The following is a 22957-nucleotide window of genomic DNA, read 5'->3' on the forward strand; positions in this document are numbered from 1 at the left end:
ATTCTCAGAAGTGTTTTAGGTACATACACAGTAAGAGCTAGAATTGGCACAGAAAGAATTGTCTTTTCCACTACATGCAATTCCTCTGTTATATTTAGACTTCTTATTAAACTTCAGGAAATTTAAAATTCAGCAGGCAGGGTAACCTGATGCAAGTAGTTGTAATAAATGACATAAGGTCTCTTCAAAATAAGTATAAAGGCACATATCATAATGTCAGGAACTATACTGTCTAGTTAAAAGAAAAAGACCTCCAGTAGGACAAATCCAAAGGAATGCAAAAATAGTCTACTATTAAAAAAATCTATCAACATGTCCTATAAACAGGTCAAATAAGTTCCAAGATCAAGATAATCTTAACCATAAAGGAACTTGACAAAATTCAACATTCTCACTTGATTAAAGAAATCAAAATTCAATACCTTACATAGACTAGAAAGATTCTTCCATAGCATGACAGGGAAAAATACTCTCCATAAATAGTTACTACTTAATGGTGAAATGCTGGATGAACTCCCAGTAATCATTCAAGTCTAAAACAAGTAAGCCACTATTACTTAGTATTATACTGGAAAATTTTCCAAAAATTTTCTGTTGAAGTATAGTTGACTTAAAATGTTATATTAGTTTCAGGTGTATAACACAGTAATTTGATATTATTACAGATTATACTCCATATAAAGTTATTCTACAATACTGACTATAATTCCTATGCTGTAATCAACAAATATATATTTCTAACTACATTTAATATTTTGTATTCTAGTTAAGCTTATTATTTTTACTCTAGAGATCTGTATATTTTATTTAACAACCTGCTTACTTAGTCGTGTGCACTTCTTAAACCACTTCACCTATTTTGCCCCTCCACTCAAACCTCTCCCCTCTGGAAACTACTAGATTGTTCTCAGTATATGTGAGTCTGCTTTTGATTTGTTATATATGCACCTTAATGTTCATATTCAGCACTATTTATGATAGCCAAGATATGGAGGCAAAATAAGTGTCCAAACAGATAAATTGGATAGAAAAGATATGGTACATATATATACAATGGAATATTATTCAGCCATAAAAAAGAATAAAATTTTGCCATTTGGGACAACATGGAATGGACCTGGACGGTATTATGCTTAATGAAAAATTACATAATTAAAAAAAGAATGAAAGAGAAATAAAGTATATTAGAAGGTTGGAGGAAAAAATTAACAAAAATCTAGAAAAAAACATATAACCAAATTAACATACAAAAGCTAATGACTTTACTAGTTATTAATAATAACCAAAGAGAAAATAGAACTGAAAAAGAGATCAAGCTAAACTAATTAGAAATATCTGTAATGAGAAATGTACTACACCTCTTTGGAAAAAGCTTTACAACTTTAGTAAAATATAACATAAAGAAAATAAATGTCAAAGCTTACCATGTTCCTAGATAGGAAAGTTGAGTACAGTGAGGATCTATAGTTTAACATAATAGCAATCTAAATTTCAAACTCAAATGCCCACTTTGAACTGGGAAAAATTACCTTAAAGTGCACATAGAGGAACCATTAGGTAGAAATAGCTAAACTAACTTTTTAAGGACAGAGTTAGGAAGGAAATGATAGGCTTACTCTTACCCGACTTTAAGACACAATATAAAGTTACAATAAGTAAAATACAATAGTAAATAAGTAAATGGCCAATATATTACAAAAGTAAATACGTAAAATATTTATTACTCAAGAATTGAAGAGATTTGGATAGTGGTAGTTACATTTAAAGACTATTTACAAGTTAATAGGAAACACTAAGACAGGTGGGCAATTAATAAAAAGATACATCTAATTAATAAAGCTATGGAATTATAATCAACCTTATTAATGTTTAAAAAACTCCCCAAACCTCCCAAATTTTAAAAATTTAGCAATTAGCTTTAAAAAAGCCAAATACGTGGTCCTGAAGGACAGAAAGTCTCTTCATTTTTCTTAGAAGAAAAATCAAAGCAATTTGATAATATGCATCAAGAGCCTTGAAAGTGTTCATATCTTTTTGATTAAGTATTTCTACCTTCTGGGACTCTGACCTAAAGATTCTAAAATTAGAAAAAAAGTTTAAGTTCTACAATACTAAACTTGAGCCTGATAACACAGTGAAGAAACAATCCACACTCCACCAATGAAGGACTAACCATGAACAGGAGGGAGATATCTGTGGCTACTGCATATGACATTTCCAATTCCAGGCCCTCAAAAAATCATTAAACCTTCCCAGTACCCCAAAAGCAGAGACAAGAACGCTAATTGTTAGATAAGATACAGTATCTCACATACCAGATACGCAGTGGTGATAAGAATTCTTGCCCTTAGTTACCCTACTTAATCCTTACAGAAGCCTTATGGAGGAGATATTATCATCGCCATTAAAAATGCAAATGGAAATCAAAAGAAAGCTGGAGTAGCAATTCTCATATCAGACAAAATAGACTTTAAAATAAAGACTATTACAAGAGACAAAGAAGGACACTATGTAATGATCAAGGGATCAATCCAAGAAGAACATAATAACAACTGTAAATATTTATGTACCCAACATAGAAGCACCTCAATACATAAGGCAAATGGTAACAGCCATAAAAGGGGAAATTGATAGTAACACAATCATAGTAGGGGACTTTAAAACCCCACTTTCGCCAATGGACAGACCATCCAAAATGAAAACAAATAAGGAAACATAAGCTTTAAATGACACACTAAACAAGATGGACTTAACTGGTATTTATAGGACATTCCGCCAAAAAAACAACAGAATAAACTTTCTTCTCAAGTGCTCATGGAATATTCTCCAGGAAACATCATATCTTGGGTCACAAATCAAGCTTTGGTAAATTTAAGAAAATTGAAATCGTATCAAGTATCTATTCCGACCACGCTATGAGACTAGATATCAATTACAGAAAAAAATTTGTAACAAATACAAACACATGGAGGCTAAACAATACATACTAAATAACCAAGAGGTCACTGAAGAAATCAAAAAGGAAATCCAAAAATACCTAGAAACAAATGACAATGAAAACACAATGACCCAAAACCTATGGGATGCAGCAAAAGCAGTTCTAAGAGGGAAGTTTATAGCGACACAATCCTACCTCAAGAAACAAGAAAAATATCCAATCAACAACCTAAACTTACACCTAAAGCAAAGAGAGAAAGAAGAACAAAAAACCCCAAAGTTAGCAGAAGGAAAGAAATCATAAAGATCAGATTAGAAATAAATGAAAAAAAATGAAGAAAACAATAGCAAAGATCAATAAAACTAAAAGCTGGTTCTTTGAGAAGATAAACAAAATTGATAAACCATTAGCCAGACGCATCAAGAAAAAAAGGGAGAAGACTCAAATCAATAGAATTAGAAAGGAAAAAGGAGAAGTAACAACTGACACTGCAGAAATACAAAGAATCATGATACATTACTAAAAGTAACTATATGAAAATAAAATGGACAACCTGGAAGAAACGGACAAATTCTTAGAAGAGCACAATCTTCCGAGACTGAAACAGGAAGAAATAGAAAATATAAACAGACCAATCACAAGCACTGAAATTGAAACTGTGATTAAAAATCTTCCAACAAACAAAAGGCCACCACCAGATGGCTTCACAGCCAAATTCTATCAAACATTTAGAGAAGAGCTAACACCTATCCTTCTCAAACTCTTCCGAAATACAGCAGAGGGAGGAACACTCCCAAACTCATTCTGCGAGGCCACCATCACCCTGATACCAAAACCAGACAAAGATGTCACAAAGAAAGAAAACTACAGGCCAATATCACTGATGAGCAAACATGCAAAAATCCTCAACAACATTCTAGCAAACAGAATCCAACAGCACATTAAAAGGATCATACACCTTGATTAAGTGGGGTTTATCCCACAGATGCAAGGATTCTTCAGTATATGCAAATCAATCAATGTGATACACCATATTAACAAACTGAAGGAGAAAAACTATAGGATAATCTCAAAAGACGCATAAAAAGCTTTTGACAAAATTCAACACCCATTTATGATAAAAACCCTCCAGAAAGTAGGCATAGAGGCAACCTACCTCAACATAATAAAGGCCATATATGAAAAACCCACAGCCAACACTGTTCTCAATGGTGAAAAACTGAAACCATTTCCACTAAGATCAGGATCAAGACAAGGTTGCCCACTCTCACCACTATTACTCAACATAGTTTTGGAAGTTCTAGCCACAGCCATCAGAGAAGAAAAAGAAATAAAAGGAATCCAGATCAGAGAAGAAGTAAAACTGTCACTGTCTGCAGATGACATTGATACTATACAGAGAATCCTAAAGGTGTTACCAGAAAACTACTAGAGCTAATCAATGAATTTGGTAAAGTAGCAGGATACGAAATTAATGCACAGAACACTCTTACATTCCTAAACACTGACGACGAAAAGTTTGAAAGAGAAATTAAGGAAACACTCCCATTTATCACTGCAAAAAAAAGAATAAAATACCTAGGAATAAACCTACCTAAGGAGACAAAAGACCTGTATGCACAAAACTATAAGACACTGATGAAAGAAATTAAAGATTAGAAAAACAGATGGAGAGATATACCACATTCTTATATTGGAAGAATCAACATTGTGAAAATGACTATACTTACCCAAAGAAGTCTACAGATTCAATGCAATCCCTATCAAACTACCAATGGCATTTTCCACAGAACTAGAACAAAAAATTTCACAATTTCACAATGGAATACACAAAAGACCCCGAATACCCAAATCAATCTTGAAAAAGAAAAACAGAGCTGGAGGAATCAGGTTCCCAGGCTTCAGACTATACTACAAAGCTACAGTAATCAAGGCAGTATGGTACTAGCACAGAAACAGAAAAATAGATCAAAGTTACAGGATAGAAAGCCCAGGGATAAACCCACGCACAGTATGGACACCTTATCTTTGATAAAGGAGGCAAGAATATACAGTGGAGAAAAGACAGCCTCTTCAATAAGTGGTGCTGGGAAAACTGGACAACTACATGTAAAAGAATGAAATTAGAACACTCCCTAGCACCATACACAAAAATAAACTCAAAATGGATTAAGACCTAACTGTAAGGCTAGACACTCTAAAACTCTTAGAGGAAAACATAGGCAGAATACTCTATGACATAAATCACGGCAAGATCCTCTTTGACCCACCTCCTAGAGAAAGGGAAATAAAAACAAACATAAAGAAATGGGACCTAATGAAACTTAAAAGCCTTTGCACAGCAAAGGAAACCATAAACAAGACGAAAAGACAAGCCTCAGAATGGGAGAAAATATTTGCAAACGAAGCAACTGACGAAGGATTAATCTCCAAAATATACAAGCAGTTCATGCAGCTCAATATCCAGAAAACAAACCACCCAATCCAAAAATGGGCAGAAGACCTAAATTGACATTTCTCCAAAGAAGATATACAGATTGCCAACAAGCACATGAAAGGATGCTCAACATCACTAATCATTAGAGAAATGCAAATCAAAACTACAATGAGGTTATCACCTCACACCAGTCAGAATGGCCATCATCAAAGAGTCTACAAACAATAAATGCTGGACAGGGTGTGGAGAAAAGGGAACCCTCTTGCACTGTTGGTGGGAATGTAAATTGATACAGCCACTATGGAGAACAGTATGGAGGTTCCTTCAAAAACTAAAAATAGAACTACCATACGACCTAGCAATCCCACTACTGGGCATATACCTGGAGAAAACCATAATTCAAAAAGAGTCATGTACCACAATGTTCATTGCAGCATTATCTATATAGCCAGGACATGGAGGCAACCTAAGTGTCCATCGACAGATGAATGGATAAAGAAGATGTAATACATATATACAACGGAATATTACTAAGCCATAAAACGAAACGAAATTGAGTTATTTGTAGTGAGGTGGATGGACCTAGAGTCTGTCATACAGAGTGAAGTAAGTCAGAAAGAGAAATCAAATACCGTATGCTAACATATATATGTGGAATTAAAAAAAAAAAGGTTCTGAAGAACCTAGGGGCAGGGCAGGAATAAAGGTGCAGGCATAGAGAAAGGACTTGAGGACTTGGGGAGGGGGAAGGGTAAGCTGGGATGGAGGGAGAGAGTGGCATGGACATATATACACTACCAAATGTAAAGTAGATAGCTAGTGGGAAGCAGCAACATAGCACAGGGAGGTCAACTCCGTGCTTTGTGACCATCTAGAGGGGTGGGATAGGGTGGGTGAGAGTGAAGCGCAAAGGGAGGGGATATGGGGATATATGTATACATATAGCTCATTCACTTTGTTAGATAGCAGAAACTAACACACCATTGTAAAGCAATTATACTCCAATAAAGATGTTGGAAAAAAAAAAGCTACATGTCACAGACATTCAGAATGTCTATGTCTTGAATAGCTGAAACAGAACTCAACATCCGTGAATGCCAGGGATCTACAATAAAGCAAACCTATATGTTATAAAAGACCTAGGGGAAAAAAGCCAGTTTAAAGATTTAAACACATAGAGACGTATGACTACTTACAAAAATGATGTGATTAATTTCAATGTATTTCCTATATTTGATGAGAATGTAATTTTCTTTAAATACACTGAGATCTTGGAGTTGAAGAAATACTATTTCCTATGGATTACCTGTGATGGTGCAAAACCAGACATGTGAAAAGCTGAAAATACAAGTGGCACCTCTGCTTTCAGTAGCATTTCAATATAGTGAGTGCTGCAAAAATATACTGGATGAATGCCAGATTCTATAGTGTCAATAGGTAGGTACCTCTGCATAAAAGAGAAAATTTGAGAATTAATGAATATGCAGCTAATTTAAAACCAATCAAATTCATCTAAATCTTTTGCTCTAAATTGCTACTTCAAAATTACCATGGTGGCATAACAAGCTACTGCAAATTTTATGTAAGTTAAAAAGTTAGAACATTAAACATTATAGAAAGATTAAAACTCAATAAAGGCAGTATGATATACCTTCCTTCCAAGATAAAGGAATAAAATTAACACTTTGTAATTGTGACATATTGAATCCCTTATGGAATAATGGAGATGGATGTTGCATGAAAGAATAAATACATGGATGAGTACATGAGTAATAAATGCTTTACATTTTAAAACTAAGTATATTTCAATATGCTTATATATCCTTGGATTTAGTCAATGACTCTAAAACATCAAAAAGGTTTATTTAGCCTGTCAGCTCTTGGTATTTGCCTAATCCGCTTTTTCTAAGTTAATGTTAAATACCCCAAATCTAAGCTCTAGTTACTAATAAGTGAAATTGGGAAATCCATAAGAAATTCATATCTAAAACTGTGATGCATTCCCATCAAAGTACTCAGGCTATCTATTTACAAATATATAAAATTTATTTCATATATTTTTATATTTATTTATATGTCTATATATATATTATATACATGTATAGATACATATACACATATATTTACAAACTTGCATTGCATTTTTCAGCCCTTTCTTCATTAAATTGGTTATTTTTTCAATTTAGTTCTTGGGTACAATTTATCATGAATGCTCAATGTTTTAATGAGTGTTACTTTAAACCCAACATCTAACCACAATAAATTTTTTAAACAAAGAATAAACCTGAAGATGTAATTTTGTGTCACGAAAAACTATTAGACTAGCAATTATATCCTACAGACTTATAATAAACATTGATACTCAAATTAGATCTGACTTCTAGAGAGTCCTTTTAACGTTTTTACCTTTACTGGGCAACTCAAACTTTTTTAATAAAAGAAAGTTAATACTTTAAAATCAAATTCATATATGACAATTACATAAGAGTTAAAATAAGGAGGATTTTTTCAAACTTTATACTGCTAAACCGTCTTTAAGGATTTAGGTTTGAGTAATATATGAAAATTTCTGAAATCAGTGAGTTGATTTATCAGTAGTTTTTGTGTTTTATCAGTAATGATAAATGGTTTACCATTTCACATTGTAGAAATATATATTTGTGGGAACATATAGGTACAAATATATATTTTATGATAGGTTCTTAGGGAGATATCTCACAGTACACAAAAAAAATATTATATACTGACAACTGAAGACATACATAGCATATTAAATGAACATCTTGTAGTCAACTTCAGATGGACGTGCAGACAAAGAAAATTACTTTTATTAAGTAGTTAAGAATAATAATATGAACTGAATGAGAATTAGTACCCTTTGATTTATCTTTTGTTGAATACACAATATGTTTCACTAATTACTATTTGTAGAGTAGAATTAATGAATCTAATAAATATATGTAAAAGCAAAATAAATCAACTTATACATACGTAATACTTTAATTTTCAATGCAAACTTAGCTAATAATTTTCTGAATATATATATATAATAGTGTAAGAATTGTATATATTGGAAATATTTCTTACACAGTGTTCTCTAATTTGCATTAAAGACAACATATTTAGAATAGGTTTGTATAGAGATGGAGATAATAGACTAATTAATTACCTTCTCAAAGAAAATAAAACATTATTATGTAATGGATTCCCAAAGATAAGGCAAGAATTCTTCTACTCTTATGAATTATACTCTGTTGGAAGAAATTATGCCATAAATTTTGGTAACCAACACAGCTCCTAGCGCCAAGCCCTGCACAGAGTAGCTACTCAACAAATTGACTGAATGACAACAACATACTAATGATTGCACACTGTAATCACAGGAAACTTTCTTATAATAAACGTTTTTTTAGTTGGCCTATTATTATTTCATAACTCTAATTTACAGGAAATGGTATTCATAAAACCAAATCAATAATGACAGCTCTGAGTCACATGAATATAACAAGGAATCTTCTGAATCATCAAATTATAAATTATGTTTGTTATACTTTCAGTGTTTTGGTATATTTTGGTTAGTCATAACTCTTGGAAAGCATGGTAATGCTTAATAAAAGGTAACTCTAAATAAAATTCAGAATATAGGATTAAGCAGGCCACATATAGGATCACAGCACTTAATAGATCACCTAAGTAACATATACCCTAGGCCAGTATCATGCAAAAAATTATCAGTATCAAAATGTTCATGTTATGCCACTTCTTAGAGTATTTGGCTTTAATGATTAAAAATGAAAGATATGTGCTTAAAGAAATGAAACACAGTAAGCAGCCTTAGTTTTTTTCTTCCACTAGAGGTAGTTCTGATGACTCATTTTATTCCTGACACTAAGAAAAATCTATGGAAATTAAATAGAAAGACCCTATTAGAAAAGACAAACTCTCCAAACCAATCCAAACTGATCCAATCCAATCCAGTCCAGCCCTCCACTCTAGGGTCCTGTGGGCAGAGAACAGGCCGTGTTTCATTGGCAGTGCTGCAGTGACTCTGTGCAGCATGGCATCATGCACATCGTGCAGAGGGGCGAACAGAAAACTCTGGAGATATCTTTTTAAACTTTGATTCTATAATTCTAAAAAACAAATCTTTCTCCTCTCAGGGAAAAAGAAAACACATAGGAAAATGGAATCTTCAAATATGATTAAGATTTAAAGTCGCATGTAAGAAAGCGAAGGGGTTTTGACACCTGTCCTCTTTCCAAGCAAGTGACTGGTTACATGACTTACCATTGCTAATGCCCTGCAAATGGATTACAAATGTGCGATGACATAATGGTTGTAAAATTAAAATCAAATGAGTATTTCAATGCTATTAGAATTTTTAACTCCAAACTTCCCGCGTTAGGTAGTTATTACTTTATTTTATGAAGAGGAAGATATAGATATTCGCACACGCTCTTATTTTATCTATATAAATAATATAATGTATATAAAGTAAGTGTCCCATGATACCTTCCTGTTGAACTACAGTACTTCATTCAAATGCCACTTCAGCCTGGTTTATCATCAATGGAGTTTTGGTTTTATGTGCATTAAAATACTTCAGTTTTTATTTCAATTTAATTTGTTCTATTTCATATGTTTCTACTAACAGAGAAGGCATATATAACTGTAACTTTTATTATAATTATTGTTTGAGATTAGGTATTCCTCCATGAAAATAACTGATTTCTTGATTTTTCTTAATCTATATTTATTAACAGCTTTGATGTTAACAATTAGTCAAACTGATTCTTGATGAAATTCCATAAAAAATGATTATTTTTATCATTCAGGAAGGATTTTCTTAAGGACAAATAAAATTGGAAGATAATTTAATTAAATCAATACATTAAAGAGTTCTTCTGGTCTAAACAGCTTAAGGACACATTTTTCAAATTATTTTTATCTCACAATAATAGTAATAGTTTATAAAATTTTGAGAACTTCAAATTAATATTTCATTATGTCCTATACTGTTTATCCTAGGCCAAATTTTTAAATCTTTTTGGTGCAATTTGCTTACAACACTTTTACAAATGTAGAGGAGCTCTCTTAAATACACTTCCTAAAGTAATAAAAAAGCCTACTGTCCTTTACAAATTTCTATTTAAATATTAATTCATATATTCAGCACATTTACTAAATAATTATGATGGGACATACTTTGGGACATGTCAGCAAACAAAACCCTGCCCTCAGAGAGCTTATGTTTAAGTGTATAAATAATAAACAAATACATAAATTAAGAAGCATAGTGGGAATTGATGTAGGCTATGGAACAAAAGGAAAAAATAGAACAGGGTAATGAGGTAGGGGAATGGGGGACTGGGGGAACAGGTTGAAGCTTTTTTGAGGTGGATTACAAAAATGTGGTATTGTGCTAAAGATGGTGGACAAGTCTGTGCTATTAATGGCTAAAGCTAAAGTGTCTTTAACATGTCTTGTGGCAACTGCAGATTTGCTTAAGTTGTCAACCTGCATAAAAGTGTCAGTGTAATGTCTGAGGCCAATGGAACAAGCATAATAGAAAAGGACCACTTTTTAAGTAATATATTAAAGTCTATTACTGCATGCAGTAACAAGGAAAGTGGCACAGCAAAAACACCAATCCAAAAGATTACTAAATCAAAAACATTTAAACTATGGAGTACTGACTATATGGACATTAGTAACTGCACTTAGCTAACAGTTCTAGATAGAATCCTTGAAGAGGAATGTTTAGCAGAATGTTATTTGTTTTACAAAGAAACAGTAAAACAAACTACTGGTAATAAAATAAATAAAATATTCAACTTGGTATATTTGTACTTGAAAAGGAAAAGAAATGATACTACAGAAGGCACTGCATGAGTCTTCACTGATGATACAGATGCACCAACAGAAAGGTGTCAAGGTTTTACATCAAGAGCCCATTCTAAAACCCCTGAGGAATAAGTCACTCCATTCCATTCACGGATCTATATTCCATATTAAATTGATGCTATCAAAATGGCAAATCTGATAAACTCAAAGCTGCTAGAGTCCTGCCTGATTTCAGTTTTATAGGAAGAAATGCTAGTGGAGCACATCACTCTTGTTGTGTTAAAAATAAAATAATGTGTGAGAAAACTAGGTTTATAGCGTCAAAGCAGAAATGCAACTTTACAAAATTATGGTTAAAAACAGTTCATTGGTGATGTCTGACTGTGTCACACTCTGAACACTAAAGTAGAACACTTAAGACTAGTGGCATGTAGGTATCATTTTAAAATACTTGACATGAAAATGTGTGATAGACTTAAAATCCATACTTATTATCAAAAGAATGTTCAACATTACATTTGTAAATGAAAGAGTGAAAGACCTTTAAGATATTTTAAATCTTCACGTACAATTTAAAGAATTGTTCAAACTCTGGTTAACAGAAGGAAAACAGTTCCATTGATTGGAGAAAAGCTAGTACATAGCTTTTTGCCTTTTGCTTCCTGCTATTCACGTGAGCAAATTTCTCATTATGGTGAAGTATTATTCAGGAATTACATACAGCTATTTCAAGCATAAAATCATAAAATTTCAATATTTAATGTACTCCTTGGTGCTTTCTTTTCTTTATCACAAATACATATTGCAAAAGCATGTCATAAATGCTTTCATTTAACTTGACATTGATACTCTCTAGCCCCCTTAACAACTTATCCTTGGGTACCGTGTAATTCTGTTGTCCAAGGATAACATGTCATGAAAAAGGTTTGGGAAGCATTAGCATGGCTTATTTTAATGGACAGTTTCCCCAAGTTGGAGGTCTTAAATGCAATAAGTACATAAGTAAAACAAAATACAGAAACTTTAATAGAGGGATGCACTTACCTTTAAACTTGGATCTCATGGAACTAGTAAAATCTTTAAAAATACACTATACTACCTTAATCAAAACTCATCATAGATTTCCAAAATGTATATAAAGTTAGTGTGCTTTTCCTCTATACAATATGGATACAATTCCAACTTATTATTTTCTCATACTATAATTTAACCAGAGATTCTTTCTAACAGAAGAAGAATAAAAATATCCATTCAATAGTTTTCTTTTTATATATGGAATTTTATAATTTACTAAATGACAAGTTTAAAATTTAATAATGCACCTATTATCACTAATCTTTCATTCAGTTACCATTAGGTAAGACAGCAAGTATTCGAGAAAATGCCAAATCTATATCTTCAAAAGGAATCACTCAAAACTGCATTCAGATAGAAAACGAATATTGAGTACATAGCACACTCTACAAATAAAATAATAAGGTCCCAATGAATTTAAATAGGATTTTCCTTAAAATTTAAAATACTCCTTTAAAAATAGACTAAAAAGTCTTACAGAAATATGTAGTCTTGGCAACCAAAGGAAAGCAGAAGTCAGAAGCCTGGAGAACTGCTGAAGAAATCGGAATGTTTTGTCTTTGTCCCCCAACATTATTATGAACAAAGAAGATACAAACCAGTCATGGCCAGTGTAACTCCCCTGCAAGCAGACTGAAAAGCACAGTTAAGGAACTTTTATAATAGTTTATCTTAACATGGTGAGATATAAGAACTCCATAAATATTCATTTCCAGAATCTCAGGAAACAGATATTAAGGACAGTTAGTCCTTTTGTCTTCAACCAATTTATAAGCTATTGATATAAAATCAAACTTTATTAATAAATCACTTGCACAGTGACTATTTTAATGTTAACATGTGTGCTGACACGCCCAGTGGAGGCCAACAGCACCAGCAACTGGAGGAAAACTATCTGTTCCGTGGAAACACACTGTTCAAGTCACTAACACAATAGTACCATCCTTTCTCTAGTTTAGGTTATCTGCCAAATTATTAGCATAATCAAGTATAAAAAAAAATCCACATATGTTGAGAATTCAGTAATGCAAAAGATCTGTATACACTATTTTCTTAAAGTCAAACCCTATTTCTGAAAGATAACCAATTCAAATAAAATAAATGCATGTTTTATTCTTATTCTAGATTTACTAAATCTAGAGTATTATTCTGATTTACTAAACCTAAAACTTCCTTATATATAACTGAAAATACATTCTAATAACTTTACTTATTTATTTAAGATTCAACTAATAAAATTTAATAATTACTACTCAGTCTAATAAAGTACATATTTAAAATATAAAATTAAATACCATAAAGGTGTATCATAACAAATCACTAATATAGGTTAAAGTATTCTTTTCCTATTAATGTATTAAAGTACCCCATCAAAGGATTCTGAAAAACATATGAAGAGAGCTCAAGCACTGTCAATTATTTGAAAAGGATACGAAGAGAAGATTTTACAGAAGCTTGCTGCTGTTTCAGGAATCTCTCACAATGCTTTAAAACCAAGGTAAGATCATTTTCTGCACCATCTCTTAACAGATTGAGGAACTTGCCATATCTGTAAAAGCCCAGAAAACATAATGAAAAAATGTCAAGCCCTGCATTGTAAATTCATTTTTTAACATTCATCAAAGTGTAGTTCTCTTGAGATCTCATGGTTTTAAGTTTTCAAATTTCTACTTTTAGTGTAACTATGTTATACAGAGCACTTATGAAAGAATAACACTCAATATATGTACCTGATACTTATGATCTATTGGAATTAGCAGTATTCATCTGGTAAATACAACAACTTTAAAGGAAAATGAAATGGTAGTGAGAGAACAAAACATGGATACTATAGATGAGTAGTAGAATATAAGCATTTTTTCCTGAACTTAATCTAAAACATGGAATGTTCGTAGGCTAGATTGACATAATGTTAAGTTTAGAAGCAATTTTAGAGTTCATATAGCCCAATGGTCCTATATGAGGGTGGCACCTCCCCCAGGGGCTAGTTTGGAAATTTACGGGAGTGCTTTTGATTGTCATAGTGACTGGGGGACTACAGATAGTTGCTGAGTAAGGGCCAGGAGGTTAGACATGGGACAGTCAGTCCTGCACAGTAACAACTTGTAAATGCCCTGCCTGTCATTTGCATAGATGAAAAATCTATTTATAATTATCTGAAACTAATTCTGTTTCATATAAAATCATAAAATATTAGTCATATATTTTATTATACACTGAATGAAACCATGTGTAAGTTAGGGAAAGATAGTTCTTTTGCTTTGCTTGAAGCCTTACTAAGACTTGTTCACCATTTTGCAAAGTCACTTTGCCAGTGGCAACCCTCTTGTAATATATGATGCACCAAAATCAAATCAGTCTATTCGTAGCTGCCACAGCTACAATGATTCTAAATGGGTGCCAGCTATTGTCTCACTACTGGCACCGCAGTAGTATACAAACGTTTCATTATAAATCACTTTGGTTATCTCTTAACAGTAAGACATTATGTTGAATTAAAAAAATATATGTGACTAGACTGCTCATATTATCTATGGTTTCCATTTCAGAATGGAAATAGGTCATTACAATATAAAAGGCGGGTACAGGGTCACAAAACATAATCAAATGGGTTATATACCCTATGTGATATAGGTGGGTGAGCTAGAATTACTATCATAGTTTTTGTTATAATGCTATGGATTTACAGAGTCTTTTTCATTTTTATTTTTATTATTATATATATATTTTTTGCTGTGTTGGGTCTTCGTTGCTGCACGCGGGCTTTCTGCAGTTGTGGTGAGCGGGAGCACTCTTCCTCGCGGTGTGCGGGCTTCTCATTGCGGTGGCTTCTCTTGCTGTGGAGCATGGGCTCTAGGTGCATGGGCTTCAGTAGTTGTGGCACGTGGGCTCTAGAGCACAGGCTCAGTAGTTGTGGAGCACGGGCTTAGTTGCTCCGCGGCATGTGGGATCTTCCCGGACCAGGGCTCGAACTCATGTCCCCTGAATTGGCAGGCGGATTCTTAACCACTGCGCCACCAGGGAAGCCCCAAACAGTCTTTTTTAAAAGCTTTCACATGCATCTTTTTTACACTTGATTCTGAAGATGAGCCAATGAACTAGACAGAATGGGACTATCAAGATTCCCATGTAATAATCAAGAAAAAGAGGAGTTCAAGGACTCAGACCTTAACTCCCAGTCTGTTCCGCTTGTCCATTTCTTTTGAAAACTATAATTTCAGTACAAAAAATTCAAACTACTATAACTGGTTTATTCATTTTAACTTCTGCATCTACATTAAGGTACTTTTGTACTCATAACTATACCCTGACAGTAAAAACTAAACATATTTTAGAAAATGGTATGATTGTGTTACCAAGGTGCTGATTTTTAAAATGTTGTTTTTGGAAAAAACCTGACAGTCATAGAGACTTAAATACGTTGTAGTTAGCCTATGAAGTAGTAATGAACTGTAACTGATTTACCTGCAAGGGTAATTCAATCATATGCCAATATCCTAAAAACAAAGTTATTATTTTCTGAATGACAAACTCTGCATTTAAAGCATACAAAATAGTTGATTTTTAAATTAAATACTATTAAGCACACATCAGCTAGACAAAACAAATTCTAGAAATGCACAGGGAGATATTTCCCTATAATATACCTGACAGTCATTTTAACGCCAAGCTGTTGCACAGATGAAAGATTTTCATTCTTCACATTTGCATCAGTAGCTATAAACAACAGAACACTGGGTTATAAAAATGTATAAAACTCTGCATAATAATCACATTTTAATTGAAAATTGATGAAAGCAATATTTTTACATATTTTAATGTAAATTTTGAAAACACACTGATGAATCCTGTTCTTTTAAGAGCTGTCAGTTACATTTTTCAAAGGAATTAACAGGAAACTTTTTACAAAATACCTTTTCTCTTAAAAAAAGCATTTAAAAGTATATTAAGTACAAAACAAATAATCATAGTTTTAAAGCAATCTACTTTTACTTGGTTTTCAGGACACAAAAGCTGTTAACACAAAAATGGTCTAGAATACTGTACTTTCATCAAGCAATGCATATATAAAATTTTGAATTACAAATATAGATAAGTATGTCTGTTTACTTCTTAAAGATTTACACGTGAGTGTCAGGAAGGAATAACTGATATTATTCTACATATAACATACAGCAATGTATGAGGGCGGACTAAACAAGTTTCTTCCCGCAGGCAGATTTTCTCTGTGAGGTATGAAGTGTGATCATCTATCAAAAGTGAAGGGGTTGTACAGTACAGAGGACTACAGGAGAGGCTGAAAGTTTGGATTAGTCTTTGACAACACTGGATGACCAAATTAAGCATGAACACTCAAAAGCATCACTAGATAACAAGGGGGATCTAGCTGAAACTTTCAATTTTTGCCTGAAGAAACTATAGTGTGTGCACAGTGTGTGTGCAGATACACACACACACACAAATAAGGAAATTGTCCAAAATCACAGAATTATCTAGTGATAGGGAGGGGCAAAAGCTAGGTTTTCTGAATTCTGTATCAGCAGTTTTTTTTTCCCATTACACACTGGTACATCTCATATTATTAACAATATACCTACTTAACTCATGAATTTATTCATTACTTTTAATAAATCCCTTCTTATAAAGTGTGGAGCACCACGCTAGAATCTATGAGGGATAAAAGATAAATCATACATCATGCCCTAAAAGAACTTTGCCTGTAGTGTCAGAGATAAAATGTGTATATAGATAACTCTGACAAAGATGTTTTAAAGCACAAAGTGGAACAAGAGTGGTACAGATAAAGAATTACATGAATTCACAGGAGGCAGAGATTGGGAAGAAGTGGCATTTAAACTGAACCTTAAAATATGGGTAGCCTTGAGATCTGCAGAGATAGGGAAGAACAAAGTAAACATCACAGTTATCAAACATCTACTCTTTAAAGCAACAATAATTCATCTTTCAGCACTCTTGGTAAAGGTAACCTACTTCTCCTAGTTTGCCTAGGACTTGCATGGTTTTAGCACTTAGTCTCATGCCCCAGGAACCCCTCACAGTCCCAGGCAAACCAGGCTGGTTGGTCACCTATCTAGCCTAGAGGGGTGATTTCTTAAAGAAAAATAAATAAAAAATTTAAAAGATAGGTGTCAGTTAATTTCTTGATAAGCTACATCTGAGTTTTACTTATCTAGATCAGAATACGATCTCAGCAATATTGCTGAATTTCACCTATAATGATAGCAATTAAGCTACAGTTCATATAGCTTAGAATTTCTTACTATTCGTAACTCTTACTCTGCTAACAGATGTACCTTCTGTCCCTAAGGAAGAAGGATACCAGTTTTGTCCTTCTCCTAGCAACAGGCTGAGCAATGTCTTCTCCAGATTTTTCAAACTAGCGTGAAGATGGTATTCCCCCACAATGCCCTCACCTTTAACTACAGGGCTATGAGGTACTCTGTGTCTCCAGTAGAGAAAAATGAATCCAATATATTCAATACAAGGAAAGGGAGAGACATAGAAAGGAGACAAATTGCTAAGGACAGCTTTACACTATTACTGAATACTATGAGCCAATGATTCTGCCTCTTTTTCTGCTTAGACAAAAAAAGAAAAAAGTCTGATTTGGGTTTCTATCACTTGGTACTAAAACATATACCACAAATTATTCTCACTCACAAAATAATGACGAATATTTAAAACTATTAATCATCATTCATATGCTCACCATAATTTCAAGTTCTTAGTTTCCTAAGTTTAAATAATGTAAAACTTTAGTGCTGTAGTGTCAGTGACGTTGGCTGATTTTGCAAAATTTCAATAGTTTCAATAAAATAAACATTGACTTTATATATTGCTAAAGCCATGGAACAGACCTACTTATCAACTATCATAATGTGATATAATGACGAAAGTGATTTTATAAGCTACTACCAGACAATGTTAAGTTACATTAGATGGTAACACTTAGAATGTAGTACACATAAAATTAGATTATTAAGCATAAGAAATATCTTTGTTAATATGTAGATTTGTATGCTTAAAATAATACTTATGTTTCCCTTTTGGAAAGTAGAATACATATAGATATCTTCACAATAGAGGAGAAGTATGCAGTGAACTAAGAGTGCTAAGAATGGGCATGCCCAATGTCATGGATTCTATAGATCAGAGTACCTTCTACCATTACAGTAAAGAATGGAATAAAGTTAAGAATCAAGATGAGAGAATTTGCCCAAAAAGACTATGACACTGAATATTTACATAAGGTTCAAGTTCTTAGTTCTTCACCATGGAAGAATAGCGTCTTTCCAGAGTGGCCTAGCTGTCGGCCTGAGATGACAGATAAGTTTCCTGATGTTGTAGGAATAATTTCCCAAGTCCATTCCCTCTAAAAGCTTATGATTCTGTACCTTCAGAGTAAAAACTTAACTCTGCACATTTCAACAGATAATGTTTTCCAATTGCGGCTGTATATCAAAATCCTCGGAGGAGCATTTTAAAAGTGAAAATAAATACTCCAGACTACTGAACAAGATTGCGGAAGGTGACTGTTCAGTCATTTGTCTTTTTAGAAGACCTCTACAGCTTACTTCTTGTGCATTGAAGTTGAGATCCACACTTAAAGAATAAAACTGAACTTTAGAGACAGTTATAATTGGACAGTGATACCTTGCTCCACACATTTCACTTTAAAGAAGGTATCAGTTAAATCTCCAAAAAGACTTTTAAAGGAGAATATATGAGGTATTAAGCAGACCAAAACAAATATCAAATATCCACTCAAAAAATCACTAATCTGATACAGATGTAGGTGACTTGAGAGTGAATAAAATTCCGTTAGAAAAAGAAGAAATGAAAAGTTTCTTGAAGCAGTAATGAAGTCAGAAAATGGTTCACAGGTATATATTAAAAAAGAGGCTTCATATTTAAATCTGTATTTGACATACAGTATGACAACCTGACAAGTAGAAATGGATCTTGGGCTACAAAAGTTCAGTGAAATAATCTTTGTTACATTTAATCTGGACTAAAAACAACTTATGAAGCAGAAATTAAAATCTTCAGAAATAAAATTGATGGAGCAAAATGATTAAGTAAAATTTAATGATAAAAATGGATGTTTTCAGGGGACTCTGATGCATCACTGGTAACCAGTGATTTACTGAAATGTGCACAATAGTGTGTGGGATATGTAATAAGTGCTTAACAAACATTGAGTGAATGAATGAATAGATGAACGAATAAATGAACAAACATCCAATGAACAACAAAAATTGTGCTTTACGTATCAAACTAGAAGCAAGGTGGAGATGGAAATAGATATGAACTTAAAATTTTTTTCTGGGGCTTTCCTGCTGGCGCAGTGGTTAAGAACCCACCTGCCAGTGTAGAGGACATGTGTTTGAGCCGTGGTCTGGGAAGATCCCACATGCCGAGGAGCAACTAAGCCCGTGCACCACAACTACTGAGCCTGTGCTCTAGAGTCCGCGGGCCACAACTACTGAAGCCTGCGTGCCTAGAGCCTGTGCTCTGCAACGAGAAGCCACCACAATAAGCCAGTGCACTGCCAAGTAGAATAGCCCCCGCTCGCCACAACTAGAGAAAGCCAGCATGGAGCAACGAAGACCCAAGGCAGCCATAAATAAATAAACAAACAATTTTCTGTATATTGAAATCAAGAAACAAAAGGATACCCCAGGGTCACTGTGAAGCACAATAAGTTACTGAATAAAGGCCAACCAAACAATGACACCTATAGCATCAGACTTACCCTACTCAACAATGCCTAATTCAATCTCAGCATTAATTATTTGCAATAACCAATCATTTTAATTATAAATATAATAGTCTCAAAACAAAATGAGTTGAAAAAATTAACTGAATATTGACTGAAATCACTCACTTTGGTAATACATTCTGTTCTACTTTTAATTTGGAAAGCTAGCACACAGAGCAGTGGTAGAAGAAATTAAACTATTCTGCCTGGAACTTGGCTAATAGTGCGAAACTAAATAAATTTTCAGAATAGTAAACCATAGCTCCACTGGGGGACAAATCCAGTATTAGAGAAGCAGTTACAGCTTGGCTGTTGACTGACTCTCCTGAAGCCCTGCTATATCAGTAGTAAAGCCAGAGAACTCTCACCACCCAAAGAAACCAACCAGTCAGTCCATTTCCTCCTACCTTCCTCCTTCCCCAAAGTAAGCCTGAAGGTTCTGTTGCTTCTTTTTTAACATGTGGTTGTTATCTAACCATTTTATTCAATTTTTACTGCCATAAAATTTAATTCCTTATGACCAGTAAACTAGCCTAAGTCTCAGCATCCTACGTGATATAGTCAGCACTATTTGGAGAAAAGCATTACTCTTTTCCACGTCTTTGATTATACAATTGCCCTTGCCTGCAAGACTCTTGGCCTCTCCTATTTCTTTCAGCTGTAATAGCCCAGGAGGCTGCACTAGTGCCACTCCTCTTGCTCTATCATTGCTTCCTCCCCTAATCTTCCATAATGGCATTAGTCAACACTAGTCACTCTTTCCACTGAACACCTGTGGCACATACCACACAACCCCTCATTTGACAAAACCTCAATTCAAATAGCATACTTAAAGGCTCTAGCACATTGCCTGAAACAAAGTAGCCAGCTGAAAAATGTCAGTTTTCCATTTCTTTATTTTCTATTTTACTATATGATGCAAATTATTTAATTCATCATTTTAGGTATATGTCCTATTTCCCCTCCTTGAGGACAGGGTCATTCATATTATATACCTCCTTGCCAATTATTGACCATACTCACAAACACGCTCCATAAATGCAAAACAGAAAAGAGCATATTTGCTGAATACCCAAAGGAAGTATAATGGATATTTAACTGTATATATTAATCAAAAGGTGAAACAATGATATTCTGATATTTTTTCCAATCTTTTGATTAATAACATAAAGAGAAAAAGGATAAAATTAAAATATTTACCACCCTGAAAGGACTACTTAATTTATCATTTCAAAGAAGCGACTGCAGAAGGAAAAAATCTCCAACTCATCCCAGGGAAATGAGCTGACAAATGGTTAATGCCTGTTAGGATTTGGAAAGATACTTGTATGGAGTTACAAACTGCAAGTGTGCAGAACTTTATCTGTTTGTCCTCTTTCTTTAAGGTGATAAACAGCCAAACTAATTTGATTTTTCCAGAATTTGCAAATTTTATAATGGATTGAAATCCTGAGGGAGCTAACACCAGATGGATGACTGTGTTATTCTAATTTCAGCTACCTTAGGGTTTAGAAAGCTGTCATTTTTAAGAAGCCAATCAATTTCTCATTTCAAGAAACAAGAAAAAACATTGAATATATCTATCCAGTGTCTGCTTTGAAACATCTTTTATATCAAAACATGGTTTTTGGTTATTTAAAGTAAATAGAGTGAAATTTTATAATAGCAAACCACTGTTCCACCAGCCAAAAAGTAAATGATAAAGGATAACAATCAACCAACAGGAAGCCACTTTATTTTCATCTGTGCTCTACAACGCCAGTGGATAGCTGTTCTGCTGGAGCCTTTAAAGAATTTAAATTCACATTCAGGGTTTATCTGTCTAGTTAATACATTCAACGAAGCCAGCATCTGAGATCTCCCTCAGCATAATTTAGAAATATAACAGAGGGTAGTAAATGCATGCACACTGAGCAATCAGCCTTGTTGAGTATTTAGATAACATATACAACATAACGTTAATTTTAAATTATCTATAGAAAATACGACCCAATAGAACAACGTGCCAAAGAGAGCTGCAGAATTTGAAGACCATCATACTGAAGACGAGAGATACCCACTTTTTTTTTTTTTTTTTGCGGTACGCGGGCCTCTCACTGTTCTGGCCTCTCCCGTTGCAGAGCACAGGCTCTGGACGCACAGGCTCAGCGGCCATGGCTCACGGGCCCAGCCGCTCCGCGGCACGTGGGATCTTCCCGGACCGGGGCACGAACCCGTGTCCCCTGCATCGGCAGGCAGACTCTCAACCACTGCGCCACCAGGGAAGCCCGATACCCACTTTGGCCATGCAAATCTCCATGATCACCACTTCTTGTTTCCTTTCTTACTCACAGACTTGATCATTAATCCCTGTATGTTTTTCACACTCTTTTTAAGGTTTGTTCATAAAGTTGTAATTTTCTTCACAGATGCTTCTCCTCAAAATTCTCTTGACAATTTCTCTTTTCTTCCCTCTGAGCCTCAGTTTCCTGATTTTAAATGTGATGAGTAGGCCTACTTCAGAGAGTACAGCTGACCCTTGAACAACACAAGGGTTAGGGCGCCAACCCCATGCAGGCAAAAATCCGAGTATAACTTTACAGCTGGCCCTCTCTATCCTCAGTTCGGCATCCAAGGATTCAACAAACCATGGATTGGTAGTACTGTAGTATGTATTTATTGAAAACAATCTGCCTGTAAGGGGACCTGCACAGTTCAAATCCATGTCGTTCAAGGGGCAACTGTAGTTACAGGGTTGAATGATATTATGCACATCAGGTGCCCCAGCACTCTATTTAATTCACAAGCAGTGGTCAATAGTTACCAATTCCCTTCGCCTACCTTAATTTCTGTTTAATTCTGCCTTGTATTTTCCTCTCATTTCTTTGCTTTCATTTTCTTA

At 34.0% G+C, this 22957-nt stretch overlaps 1 protein-coding gene across 6 annotated transcripts in view; it reads right to left on the minus strand.

The window, feature by feature from the left end:
* TBC1D32 (TBC1 domain family member 32) overlaps positions 1 to 22957 on the minus strand; it is a 183058-nt gene that overhangs the window by 21308 nt on the left and 138793 nt on the right. For 4 of the 6 annotated variants that reach the window (XM_033867671.2, XM_033867669.2, XM_073789535.1 and 1 more), the window contains 4 exons: positions 15941 to 16010; positions 13727 to 13842; positions 12772 to 12926; positions 6682 to 6822 (listed from right to left, as the gene is read on the minus strand). In XM_033867671.2, coding sequence (XP_033723562.1) covers positions 6682 to 6822; positions 12772 to 12926; positions 13727 to 13842; positions 15941 to 16010 — 482 coding nt within the window. Of the gene's footprint in view, positions 1 to 6681; positions 6823 to 8544; positions 8627 to 12771; positions 12927 to 13726; positions 13843 to 15940; positions 16011 to 22957 lie in introns of those variants that run through there. The other 2 variants (XM_033867673.2, XM_033867670.2) reach the window with 2 other exon arrangements.

This window comes from Tursiops truncatus, chromosome 12 (assembly GCF_011762595.2).
Source record: "Tursiops truncatus isolate mTurTru1 chromosome 12, mTurTru1.mat.Y, whole genome shotgun sequence".
Taxonomy (NCBI): domain Eukaryota; kingdom Metazoa; phylum Chordata; class Mammalia; order Artiodactyla; family Delphinidae; genus Tursiops; species Tursiops truncatus.